This window comes from Bacillus rossius, assembly GCF_032445375.1.
Source record: "Bacillus rossius redtenbacheri isolate Brsri chromosome 4 unlocalized genomic scaffold, Brsri_v3 Brsri_v3_scf4_1, whole genome shotgun sequence".
In the NCBI taxonomy this organism is placed as follows: Eukaryota; Metazoa; Arthropoda; class Insecta; order Phasmatodea; family Bacillidae; genus Bacillus; species Bacillus rossius.
This window is the reverse complement of record NW_026962010.1, coordinates 238,298-252,741: the sequence shown is the minus strand read 5'-3', so window position 1 is coordinate 252,741 and position 14,444 is coordinate 238,298. Positions and strand designations below refer to the sequence as shown.

The window sequence follows — 14,444 nt, the reverse complement described above, 5'->3', positions numbered from 1 at the left end:
TAATAGTATATAGTACTACATACAACTTGGCACAAAAAGGGGTACACAAGAAATAGTAAGACATGGTTATTATTTTTTCAGTAGTTATTCTCATAGACCATAGTATTGCCTGGATTATCAGTACCGGTAATTTATTATCTTTGAAAGATTTGTGCAATGGGAGTGCATGACTTGATGTAGGCTTTTGGACATACGCCATTGCTTAGCACATGTATCTCTGCAGAAGAAAACTACAAAAAAACACAAATGACAAAAAACAAATTAAGAAAAAATTGCTGTTGTCAGGATTTAACGCCACACAATATTCCACAACAGGAATATGGTCAACAAACAAGGAAAAAACAAAGAAAAATGGACTAACAGAACGAATAAACCCCCACAAATGATGACAGCACAAAAATTCCGAACCCAAAAAAAATTCAACACAACAGTTGAAACGAGACAAAAAACACAGCAAAACGAAAAGACGAAACAAACACAATAGTTTTCCAAAAACACAAAAAGCAAAAAGAGAAACGAAAAAACCCCCACAAATGATGACAGCACAAAAAATATTGAACCCAAAAAATTCAGCACAACAGTCAAAACGAGACAAAAAACACGACCAAATGAACACAACAGTTTTCTAAAACAGAAACAAGCGACGTTTCGGGAACTGCTATCTGCTCCCGTCCTCAGGCAGAGACGCACATGGTACGGAAACACAGGTGCGACTGTCGCCATATTTTGCTGTGTTTTTTGTCTCGTTTCAACTGTTGTGTTGAATTTTTTTGGGTTCGGAATTTTTGTGCTGTCATCATTTGTGGGGGTTTTTTCATTCTGTTAGTCCATTTTTCTTTGTTTTTTCCTTGTTTGTTGACCATATTCCTGTTGTGGAATATTGTGTGGCGTTAAATCCTGACAACAGCAATTTTTTTCTAAATTTGTGTTTTTTGTCATTTGTGTTTTTTTGTAGTTTTCTTCTGCAGACATACATGTGCTAAGCAATGGCGTATGTCCAAAAGCCTACATCAAGTCAGTACTGGTAACATTTTAATTACAGAACTTTTATGAAGTCAAGGTTTTAAATTATAGTAACAATATTACAAATACCAAATTGCATGTGTGACTGAATATGAAAATTTATTATGTTTACAATGCTAACCTTAAAAATAAACCTTAGTTTATTTTAAATATATATTAACAACAATATGTATACATGTATTATAAATATTAAAATATTATAATTTGGTGTATTATTTGTGTGTGTACCAACAATCTTACTGCAATAATTTATTTGTTTGGTTGAAATGGCATTTTGGCATGTGGAAATTTTTGCAAAATATTCTTGGAATATGCTCCATATTTACCTGAAGAAAATAGTTACGTATTTAATGCAAGCCAAGGATATTTCTCAAGTTGTACAAGTACATCGTACAGGGGAACAGGCGAATGGGTGTAGTAGAAATGTTTGATAGTTTCATAAATTCGCTATCCACATCTGTCTGTTCGCTTACTTCTAAACTACACAATGGATTTTCATACAGTTTTCACCATCATTTAAAGAATTTATTCCAGAAGGTTTGAACGTATAATATAATAAAAAGACACTTTTAGGGTGCTTACGTAGTTTACGGTGACTTATACATGACTGATGAATCAAATTAATGTAGGTCTTAAAAAGGCCTACAGAAAAGTCAGTGGTAGCAAATGTCTATATCCTAAGGATGACCGACAGAAACAATTTTTATCTTTGAAAATTGGTTAAAAAATAATGAGTTATTTGTGAAGTTATTTTGACCAACATAAAATTAATCTTCATCAAATTAAAAATGTTAAGTTACCTTAGGAATTTAATTTAGATCAAATCTGACCTTACCCCATACCATTTAAATGAATATCTTAGAATAAAACACATATTTAAAAATTACTCGCATCAAAATAATTATGGTTTACTTAGGTAGCGAGACTTACAAAGCAATTCCGATTGACATAGTATTAATCCTCATCCAATTAAAAACATTATTTGTACCAGGCAATAAATATAGATCGAAAATTGTTCTAAATAAACCACGTAATTTAAATAACACTATGCGACATTCAAACAGTTTTGGAACGATGTTTTGAGATTGTAATGTGATTTTAGAAGTATTTTTTATGCTGATGTCAAATATGATTTTACTTTTCCTGTATCACGCAAGGTTTTTATACAATTAAAGTTTGAGTTTTATTGAAGGGGCAGTAAGACACCCATAGCCTGAACAAGCATTTTTGAATGCTAAATTGCGCATAACTTCTTTAATACTTCTTTTTATAAAGAAATTGTGGCACATAATTTAGATAACAATGTAAATGAATTATTAAAACCATTAAAAATGTTACGTTGCAAGAGAGAAAATTGCTGAAATCTTAAAATTAAGTTAGTTTTCACCAATTTTCTCTCTTGTAACGTAATATTTTTGAAAGGTTTCATTTTTAATAATTCATTTACATTATCTAAATTATTTGCTACAATCTTAATTATAAATGAACTATTAACGAAGTTGTGCGCTATTTAGCATACCAAAATGCTTGTTCAGAACAGTGGTAAATATAACCCCCTAATTAAATTAAATTTTTGGACAGTGAACAATTTATTTGAGTTTAATTTAAAAGTTGTGTATTTTATAACCCAGTATGAAATTGCAATGCACTTGCATTACAGTGGACAATATATTATAACAATATATTATAATCACTTTAAAATTCTATGACCATTACGAAAACAACGGTATCAGAAAATTTAATTCATCGTCTTCACTGATTTCACTTCAAGATCTGTCTGACGTGGGTTGAAACTTCTTCCTCAATTGTCTTCCTTCAGCAGTGCCATCTCTTAAGAATGAAGCAGTAGTCCGCCATCATCTTTACATCCCACCTTCCCTGGTATGTATCTCTTTTCCATGTCCTTTATGTCCTGGTGAAAACATTCTCCTTGTTCTTCACTGACATCGCCCAGATTCGCAGGGAAAAAAATCAATATGTGAATGTAAGAAGTGAAATTTCACACCATGTTACATCCCAATTTCAGGAAATCCTCCAACATTTCTTTAACCATTCTTTTGTACTCTGGATGTTTTGTTACCTAAAAAGTTGGCCACAACTTATTTAAAAGAAACCCAGACCTTTTTTTTACTGTCTTTCATAAATTTTCTGATCTGCAGTCCCACAAAGAACTCCTCTCCTTTCAGTTTCACATAAGATATTTTCGTAAATTTTGTTACCAAATACTGGAAGCAGTCACCTTCTTTTGGAAGTGCTTAAGTGAACTGCTTAATTAATCCAAGTTTAATGTGAAGAGGAGGTAATAGTACCTTGCTTTGTTGAACAAGTGGTACATTTATTATGTTCTGTGAACTGGGTTGTAGGGTTTTTCTTTCGGGCCAGTCTGTCTGCTTCCAGTGTTTGTCTTTGGCTCTGCTGTTCCATTCACAAATATCTGTGTAGCCAGATTGTAGACCAAGTAGCATACCAACAACTTTAAAATCACCGCAAATTGTCCCAAGAATGTTTTTCATAGTTCACGCATTTTAGCAGAACTTTCTGAGATTTTCATGTTTCCTTAAGATGCACTGAATGCACAATGGACAATTAACCAAAAAAATTTAAATTATGAAAAATTACACCTTTAAGACTACTTTTGGACGACTATAAATAACCTCCACTCACTTGAATTGTAAATGACGTTAAAGAAATTCAATAAACCCTCAATATCAAAATAATAAACCAGAGTGTCTTCTCCTTTAAAGAATTTTATTAATTCCTTCTCTCGAGTCCTAAACCAAGAGAATGAAACTCCAGGCAGTAGGAGATTTTTTGATTTCAATCTTAATCCAAGCAATTGAGCAGCATCGTTTGTCAGATTTAAGTCACGAGATAAATCATTAAGTTCATTCTGAGTGAATAATTTTGGCAAAGAATTTTCTTCAGACTTGTAATCATCAGCATTATCACATTAATTTTCTGAACTGCTCTCCTGTAGCACATTTTCGTGAACAGGACGCGGAACTGAGATAGGAAGAGATACACAATGTATAACTGGTCGTACGGCCGAAGTAATGTTCAGATATTCTATGTCCCTCTTAGTTTTTGCATTATGACCTTGAACGTTAACCATACAGAAATAACAGTCGTTAATATGATGATGTGGCTCCCTCCAAACTATTGGAATTGCAAAGGGCATTGATTTGTTTGCACCATTTTTCCACAGTCTCAGTCCCTAGACACATGTACGACATACCTTGTACGGTACCCAGTTTTTCTTTTGTCTTGATCACCAAGCTTTATGCCAAAGTAGGCATAACTACTGATGTCTTCTCTTTGCTTAGTAGTTACATAACTACCACAAATATAACAGAACACGTTTGGGTTAATTAAACACTTACGGGAACTCATTTCTCAAATATAACCTCACCCTACAGCATATAAACAATATATACTGTTTCCCTTCTAAAGTCAGCTGGGTGTAACAAGTGTTGCCAACTATTTCCTCTTACCAAAATAAAATTTTCCCTTCGCAATGAAAATTTCCTTTGTAAAATTTATGTTTGGATAAAAAACGAGTTTCCTCAATTGGCAAAAAAAAAAAAAAAAAAAAAAAAACTGTACATGACAGGAAAAAAACATATTGCAGATCTGGAATCAATGCAAAAAAAAACTTAAGGAAAACCAAAATCAGAGAATCATAGAAAATCATTTTGCATAGGGTAATTAATATCATACAAGATATCACATTAGTAGATCACATTTGTGTGAAGCCGGGGCGAGTTTATAGTTTTTTTAAATATATTACAGATTTTACCCACGAACAGATATTACGTTCCGTTGACTACACTAATACCAACTACGTAAAAATATGTATTTAATCATATTATTTTGATGTTGAAATTAACTTATACATACAATAAATAAGTCATTCTAAGTGGTTTACAACCCTTCCACTCCCCTGCAAAACCAATTTTTTGGACGTGATAACGTCTTATAAATCGATGAACGCCGGCTGCACGCACGAAAAAGCATGACTCATTGTCACGTTCCACCTGAGCCGAGCGTGCAAGCGAGAGCACGGAACAAGCAATAGAGAGGCACGATCGGCCTAAGCATTCGGCTTGTGACACATTTATCTCTCTTCCACTCCATCGGCCGATGCGTCCGAGTAGAAGAGAGACAGCGGCAGCACACAACCTACACGTGAACTGTTTTGTCAACTGTTTACAAAATGAAGTGAAAAGTTATTGTGGTTTCCACTGTTTATTACAACAACAATTGTGACAAAAAAGATAATTAATTCTTGCATTTTAAGAATTTCATAAGCGGTATAATATCATATATTTGTTCTCTGATTATTAAAAAAAAAGTAGCATCAATCGGCGAGTGCAGTAATAATAGGTTATGTTACAATTTTAACTAAAAAATTATTATCTCATATAAACGATTTTATAAAAAGCTTTTATTTAGTATTCAATTAAAAAAATGATCGTGCGTAGCTATTAATGTTGAAATTAAAATTTAAGGTTTAACCTCACACATGTCATAGCAATGCGTCTAAAATGACAAGTTGAACCGGCCAAATACCGTGCGAGAAAATCTTCTATAATATCAAACAGGTTAAGGCGGGCTTTTTAAAAGCAGCAATTTTAAAAATTTGATTTATTTGTCCAATTTCATCATTTAAAATTAACAATTTATTGATATTGATTTGATTTCAGTTTATTTCTAAAACTAATTGTTCGTGATTATATTTAAACAAATTATTTAAATTAAATTTGCAAAAAATTGTAAATAATATTTGGAAATTAAAAAGTATGCAATTTTTCATCAAATTTTTCTCATGACGATATCACGTAAAATTATCGTCCGTAAACCAACTTTACAGACAACCCCCCTTTTTTAAAATAGGATTAATGACTTGAATGAATAAATTAATTCGAGCTTAACGTCTCGTCCACACGGGGGACGTAAGAAGAGACGAGGGGGTGTCGAGACGAGAACAGAGCAGCAGAGATGTGGAACTAACAAGCGGGGGGGAAACAGGAGTAACCCCAAGACAAACCACCAGCGCATTGAAACTTTCGTCATGTTTCCCCACTCACAAAAAAAAATCCAGGGTTTTGACCTGCTTGGGAATTGGACCCTTGGCACGAGGCGACCGCTGCAGTCAATTAAGAGATGGAAACACTAAATGACATACAACAAGTATGATATTTTTGGCCAGCGTATGGCCTTCAAATTGTTTTTAAATCAGTAAATCAGTCTTCCCCCAGTGCAGGAATCATAGACCAGGTATGTTCAGAAAGGAGGGCACCCGAACACGCTCCACGCCGCTCACCTTTGACCTGCTGCACGGAGGTGAGCTTCTTCTCCCAGAGGTCGTCGAAGCCGTGGGGCGCCACCGGCTCGAAGTCGCCCGTGTACTGCCGCATGCCCCCGGACATGGTGTAGCAGCACTTGCACATGCAGGAGTGGTATCTGAGGCGGCCCTCGTCCAGGTAGGGGTGTGCCAGCGCGTCCACCACCGTGATTCTCTTGTCCTGCAGGTCACACCGCACTTCCCATCAACACACTGACCGACACGGTGTCCGGGGGTCCTCCCCCGGGAAAATTTGGATTTTTAACGTGTAAAATAGTGCTATTTTACCAGTTTTCGGTTCTTAAATTTAAATATTGTAATGGTAAATTTTTTTATTAATTTTAATATGAAATTTGTTTGAGTTTTTTAATAAGAAATTAATTAAAGATTTGGTGCTAAAGGGGGGTGGGGGGGTTTGAACCCCTAACCCCCCCCCCCCACACACACACACACACACACCCCTGGCTTAGCCCCTGGCATGGACGTTCTGAAGCTTCTTTTGGTAGCAAGATAAGACTGCAACCATGTACGCATCAGCGTTTATTTGATGAGTGGATCATAATTGCATGTACACTCCCCTCTACCAACTGTGGACCCGTCAACTAAAAGCTAGCAGTCAAGTGACTGAATTGCACAGACCCATTGAGAAATAAATTAGCAGCGAATAGGAACGCATGCGTGTGTAGAGAATACACAGGATCGTGAATTTTAGCCAAACACCAAATGAATCCACAAATTTTTTGGGTCTATATTAGTGATGGGTCGGATACTGATTTTGTTGAATTTGAATCTGGAATTCAAATCTCGGCGAGTACCTCTAATATACCCCTCAAATCTGAGCCTAGTTGTCTAAGTTCAAAAATAATATAATATACAATAAATTAAAAATATAAACTTTGGCATTGAAACTTTCTACCCTTCAAAGGTAGTTTCACAAATTGTTTCCAAAATCAATACATATTTTAGTTTTTATAATTAGGTACATGTTAAAAGTACAATATCCTAGGAAATGGTAAAATGACAGATATGAAGAAAGAAATTTGCTTAGTAAATTTCAGAAGTTTACTTTATTTTCTTTTATAATTTCCTTTGAATCATTTTCCTCGAATATTGAATCCTTCGAATACTAAGGATTTAATGGTATTCAATGATTGGAGGATTTGACTGGCCCATCCTTAGTGTCTATTAATTAGGGCTTAATGTGTCGTTGACATCAAACTCTTTACAGACAAGTGAACTAGGTGGGAGGAGTGTGATCTTACCTCTTAACCATCATGGCCACTGCTTTTTTATATTAAATAAATGCAACCACTTCCATTGCCTTCTTTTATACACCACTGACCAAAACCTCATAGATGAAAATATCAAGTTTAAGAGCTGAATTTACAAAAATAATGGCCAAAAATACTGTAGGTTTTCACTTACAATGCAAGAAGAGTAGTCAAGAATGTGGGATGAGGTTTGGGGAAAGGGAGGCTGCCGAAATAAGTAGTATATAGGGAGCCTTGAAAGTATGAAGACGGAAGCACGCGGAAGAGGGCGAGAGAGAGGGAGACTCACGGGGTCGAAGACCAGCATCTGGCACAGCAAGTGCACGGCCTCGTGCGTGGCCTGCGAGGAGAGCGTGTAGAGCGCGGTGAGCGACGGGGGTTTGGGCGCCCGGCGCAGCATGTGGCTGCGCGCGCCCTCGCAGGCGTGTCGCATGTCCTCGAGGGAGGGCGTGCCCAGCAGCTCCGTGATCAGCTCCAGCTGCGCGCACGGCACGGCACAACACAATCACACAACACATCAGCACGCTGTCTTCCTTCCCACCAGTCACCATTCCAGAATAGTACTGGACAAGTTACTCTCATTTTTATAATCAATTTTAATCTAATTTTTTTTTTAGAAAGTAAAAATCTAAACTGAAATACATTAATAAATATATAAAATCTAACCAATAAAAAAAAAATATAAATTACAGTAGGTATCCAGTCTTATCAGGGGCGCAACAACTAAATTTCCAAAAAATGGGGGAAGGGGGGGCAATATACCTTTTTATAAAGAATCATTGATTCCCCCCTATTGAAGCGGGGGTCCGGGGGTCCTCGCCTGGGAAAATTTGTATTTCAAGGTGGAAAATGGTGCTATTTAAGCAGTTTTATTATCTAAAAAATTGATTACACAGCACTTTCTTTGCCCCCGTTTTCCCCACTTCAAGGTTTCAGAGGGGGGAGGGGGGGGGCTTAATACCTTTAAACCCCCCCTGTTGTTGCACCCTCGAGTCTTATAACATTACTGCACCACCTGGCTCCATAGCTAAAACAAAGGTAAAAAAACAACAACAAAGGAGGTAAGAATTCAAGGAGTGGGTGTTTCAGTGTTAATGAAAGAAGTCAGAATGAGATTGATCCCCCTTCCTCTTTCCCAACTGGATAGGAAAATTATTCTACTCTTATTATTTATTATAATAAGGTTTTTATGCCAGTATCTTGCAAACGTGTTGACATTTATGTTTGATCATACTCACTTCATGATGACAGTTTTATCATTATTTCAAACAATTTCCTTCCATGCTATTAAACAAATATTCAAGGGTATACAAAAGGGGAGGGGGAGGTGAGGAATTTGCCCCCACCCCATGAAATGCTAAAAAAAATAAGTGCGTGTACATATGATGGAGCCACACTTACTTGGCGTCATTAAAAGCTAATTTTAATTCTAAATGCAAATAATATTTAATTAAAATATGTAATAAAAAGACTGGAGTGTTATTATAAATATGGTTGGTAAAGTATAAATTCAAACAATTTAAAATTTTTAAATAAATACTAATTATTCAATATTAATACTGACACGGCCCTAAAAATCTATACTAATATTATAAAGCTGAAGAGTTTGTTTGTTTGTTTGAACGCGGTAATCTCAGGAACCACTGGTCCGATTTGAAAAATTCTTTCACTGTTGGATAGTACATTTATCGAGGAAGGATATAGGCTATATGATATTATCAATAACATTAGGGATCCTTACTAAAAGTCCAATTTAGAATAAAATGCGTTGGAGGGGGTTAGATACAACATGCAGTACACGTACGAAGTGTGTGTTGACAATGCCGCAGGCGCTAGAAGTTTATTTCCTATTGCCTATTAACATTGTTACCATGCACTAGATGCCTTATCATTCTTAATTTTCCCATACAAGTAAAAAACACCCGTGTGATATTAACAACGAAGCAATCAGTATCCTCATATAGAATACATAGAGATAGTGTGAGGTATATATGTAGATATAAAGATATAAATACAGATAGAGAGATACATAGATATATAGGACTATAGATGTAGATAGAGATAAATATATATTTAGAGACATGGATAGATTATTTGTATATGTGTAACTACTTCAAACATATTACAAAACAAAACTGAATGAGGCATTGCAATGCATGCCGAGCATTAGCTAGATAATGGAATCTTTTCAATATTAGTAATACCTTATTTTTCAGTTTTTTTTTTCTATATTGCTTTATAGAGTCTAGATTACATACAGACCAGGTAAATAACTATAAACTGGCAGAACAGCGTCTGTCGGGATCTGAAATTGATATAAATTATCTTGCACACTTGACATTCAAATTAAGAAGACAATTACTAACTACATCTGATCTCTAAACAGTTCCCCTTCACCCTGTGTTCAGCCCGGGCAACGCTGGGTACTGCAGCTAGTTATAGATACTTTACTTAATATCAAATACCCGGGGAATGCTTATTTTTTTTCAAACGGTTATTAATAAGATTGATATCTAGACGTTAGCCGGTTATTAGTAAGATCAATATCTAGACGTTAGCCGGATATTAGTAAGATCAATATCTAGACGTTAGCCGGATATTAGTAAGATCAATATCTAGACGTTAGCCGGTTATTAGTAAGATCAATATCTAGACGTTAGCCGGATATTAGTAAGATCAATATCTAGACGTTAGCCGGATATTAGTAAGATCAATATCTAGACGTTAGCCGGATATTAGTAAGATCAATATCTAGACGTTAGCCGGATATTAGTAAGATCAATATCTAGACGTTAGCCGGTTATTAGTAAGATCAATATCTAGACGTTAGCCGGATATTAGTAAGATCAATATCTAGACGTTAGCCGGTTATTAGTAAGATCAATATCTAGACGTTAGCCGGATATTAGTAAGATCAATATCTAGACGTTAGCCGGTTATTAGTAAGATCAATATCTAGACGTTAGCCGGATATAAGTAAGATCAATATCTAGACGTTAGCCGGTTATTAGTAAGATCAATATCTAGACGTTAGCCGGATATTAGTAAGATCAATATCTAGACGTTAGCCGGATATTAGTAAGATCAATATCTAGACGTTAGCCGGTTATTAGTAAGATCAATATCTAGACGTTAGCCGGATATTAGTAAGATCAATATCTAGACGTTAGCCGGTTATTAGTAAGATCAATATCTAGACGTTAGCCGGATATTAGTAAGATCAATATCTAGACGTTAGCCGGTTATTAGTAAGATCAATATCTAGACGTTAGGGAAAGCCGTGGCCAGCGAGACCGTAGCGACGAGGAAACAGTTCACAAGGCCACCGGGAGCGGGAGGCCAGGTAGTGATGTTTGCTAGCGTCAGCACAACACCGCCGCCAGGAAAACACCGCCGCCAGGACAACACCGCCGCCAGGACAACAGATATGCTTGACACGAGCGCCTCGCAGCAGGCGACCTTCAGAACAGCTGCCCACTCCGCTTACCCATCATCCCTCACCTTTATCATTTCCACTCTCCTCGCACATCCACCTTTACGGTCGACGCAGCATTGCGAAGTCTACGGCAGTAACAATGTAAACATGTGTATAAAGTTATCTATTTAATATAGTAAAATAATCAAGATGAATTTTATTTAAATATGAAAATCAATAAATATGAAGTTTATCCTAATTTATTAATAGCAATTATTTTTTTAATAATGTTAAAATTGATAATGCAAATAAATTATACACACAGGAACATAACCTCAATTTTATAAATACACTTGGGCAACGTTTATAAACACTAAAGTATATTATTCAAAAGCACATATAAAAATGTTATTTGTGCGTAGCCTTTTTTCCATCCTGTCAAATATTCTTGCATTCTGCGTGAGCATTGTAAAAATTCATTCTCGTCCCTTTTTTGAAGTTATACTTCTAATGCGACTTCCAACAAGGTTGCGTTAAACGTTTAACGCTCCTGGGGAAGGGGAATAGAAAGAGAGAGAGCGAGAGTGAATGCTATTGTAAGGAACTAAGTAGAGAGTAAGAAAAAAAATAAAGATCCTGACAGTTTGTAGTGTCGTAATATTTGTTTCAATTTTCAATACCTTTTTTGTATATTACAATTTAAATTGGAGAAAAAAAATTATGTTTCATAGACACATAAATAGTGAGTGTGTGTCATTTCTCTATGTCCACGAGGTCTCGCCGCGTCAATTTTCTCCTTGGGGTGAACCCGTCTGCTTAATTAAATAAACAGCTTTTATCGTTGAACGATTTCATGATTTATTTCATGAAAATCTGCTCTCATAAAATATTTAGTTAGTTTTATAGACATTCAATAGGTCTCTCTCTCTCTCTCTCTCTCTCTCTCTCTCTCTGAAAATCAATCTATGAATCGTTACAAATTTATTTCCTTTATTTTTTTTTTAGTTTGATTTGATACAATATGATTTCACTAAAAATCAATATCTACCCCTTCCTATTTTCATTTCCACATTACGAAGTTTCACTTCTTCCGCGCGGAGGGACTCCACGCACTATTTTTGCATGCAATTAAAAACTATCTTTTAATGATGCCAAAGAAGTAGGCTATAACTTCTCACGCGCGTACCTAAGTACACGCACCCGATTGTTTCCTTCGCCACGTGCCTAAAGACACCAGGGGAAGGAGGGAAGGAGGGAAGGAGGGAAGGAGGGGAGCTGACCTGCTGCACGGGGCTGCTGGCCAGGAACAGGATCCGCCGCCCCAGCAGCTCGCCGAAGATGCAGCCCACGCTCCAGACGTCGACGGCCGCCGAGTAGTGGCGGGCGCCCATCAGGATCTCCGGCGCGCGGTAGTACTGCGTCACCACCTCCTGCGTCATGTGCTTGGCCTGGTCCGGCTCCTCCACCCTGGCCAGCCCGAAGTCGCAGATCTGCAACCACATCACCGCTCCCAGTTCCGATACGACATTACAACAGTTTGATGCATGGCCCCCACAAGCGTGGGGCTGTGTGAACCGCTGCGTGCACCCCTGGACCCAGCCCCGTTTATTTTCATCTCAGTGTGTGAAATAACTATACATACTCGCTGTGGTTATTTTAAAGTAAAATAATTTTTTTTATAAATAAAGCTTAATTTGGACTTAGTAACCATAATTATACCATGTATTTTAAAGTTGAATAACATTCTAAAAAAGTGTAATTAAGAAATAACCATTCCATTATAACGCAGCACGTGACTGTAAAATTGGGGGAGGGGAGGGGGGGTCCCTCCGATCCTGGGTCCAGGGCCCGTACTCGAATGTGGGGGCCATAGTTTAAGAGTGCCGTCTGCCCGGGCACACACGCGGCGCGCAGAGCTTCAGGAAAATCAAAACTACTCAAGATATCCGAACGGCTTCTGTTTACGAAAAACATTTAAGAATTCGCTGAGGGCCGAAATGTAGGTACTTCTGCTTCCTGATTTAAGTTTTTAAACTGTTCTTTTAGAACAGTTAAAACGGCTAAAAGGCGTGCTGTCAAGAGTAATCTTAAGGCCTAAAACAACCATTAAAGATTCTTGAAAGCTTCTTACCTTCATTTGTATGCTATGTAATGTTACGATCACCGCTCGAATTTCACATTGGTCCAGTGGACGCGAGAAGACTGCGCGTCAGATCACAGCCTTGCGCTTAAGAGGCGACACCGCGCCCTCAATGTTTAAGAAAGTAACTAAATACGGGTCTATGTTGCTACACATCTTGACGACTTCGGCACCGCGGTTACACGTTTCCGTTCCATTAAAAAAAATTGGTTGTCTGTAAAGTCGGTTTACGGACGATAGTTTAACGTGACAACGTCATAACAAAACATTGATGAAATGATTGCATACTCTTATGAATAAAATTGAATAATTTTTATTTAATTATCACTATTTTGTATGGATACGAAGGAGTGAAATGAAATGTACAATTTAACTGATAAATTTACTTTTATTTGCACTCATTAATTCAAATATGTTTATACTTTAATGAACAGATTATTTTAACTATAACTTTTATACATGTTTGCTATTTAACTTCTTCCAATCTGTATTATTCTGTTACGGATAGGACGATGATAGGAAAAGTAGGAAACGAATGGGAGTGTTTCAAGTTTAATGTGCCTCGAAAAAGTCAAATGGATGGTTGTTCCAATCGAGTGGAAGAGAGATAGATGCGGCGCAAGCGTACAATGAGCGTAACGGGACAATGAGTCATCCTTTTTCGTGCGTGCAGCCGGCGTTCATCGATTTATTAGACGTTGTCACGTTAAAAATTACTCCTACCAAATGCCCTGTACTGAGAGCTAAAACGTGTACACATCATAAAATAAATAAATTCGTATCCTTTTAATTCATGGTACTTACGTCAGGAGGAGATAGAACGCAAAAATTACCAAGCACAAGTTACCGTACAATTGTATACTCAGAAATCAACTCGTGAAGCGCTAGAGGGCTCTTTCCATCAAACATATCAACGCGCAGTTCACATCTCCACTATTAATGCATGCAAATTGCACCCCGTTGTTTTCCATATGTTTACGCAGGTTTTAACTGGGTCCAAATTAACAAAATTTTATTCTAGGTCCAAGGTAGGGGAGTAACAGCTGCCATGGCTGGCCAATTACCGCCCTCTCCCTGCATGGTTAATCCCCAGCATGACTGGGCGTATATGCTTTGGCCCCAGGCGCACTTAGCTTCCTCCCTAACCCGAAACCTTTCTAAAAAACACACTTAGTTTTTAGTTAGGTCAGTAAAATATGCTTGTAATTTGTGCCGTGGATCTCCAACGAGATAGACGCGAACTGGAATCAA

General features: G+C 36.9%; 1 protein-coding gene across 1 annotated transcript in view; it reads right to left on the bottom strand.

Annotated features, from left to right (window-relative positions):
* The window catches only part of LOC134541705 (serine/threonine-protein kinase NLK), an 82,027-nt gene that overhangs the window by 2,642 nt on the left and 64,941 nt on the right, over window positions 1-14,444 (bottom strand). The window contains 3 exon segments of the mRNA XM_063385351.1: window positions 6,347-6,548; window positions 7,928-8,116; window positions 12,334-12,543. Coding sequence (XP_063241421.1) covers window positions 6,347-6,548; window positions 7,928-8,116; window positions 12,334-12,543 — 601 coding nt within the window.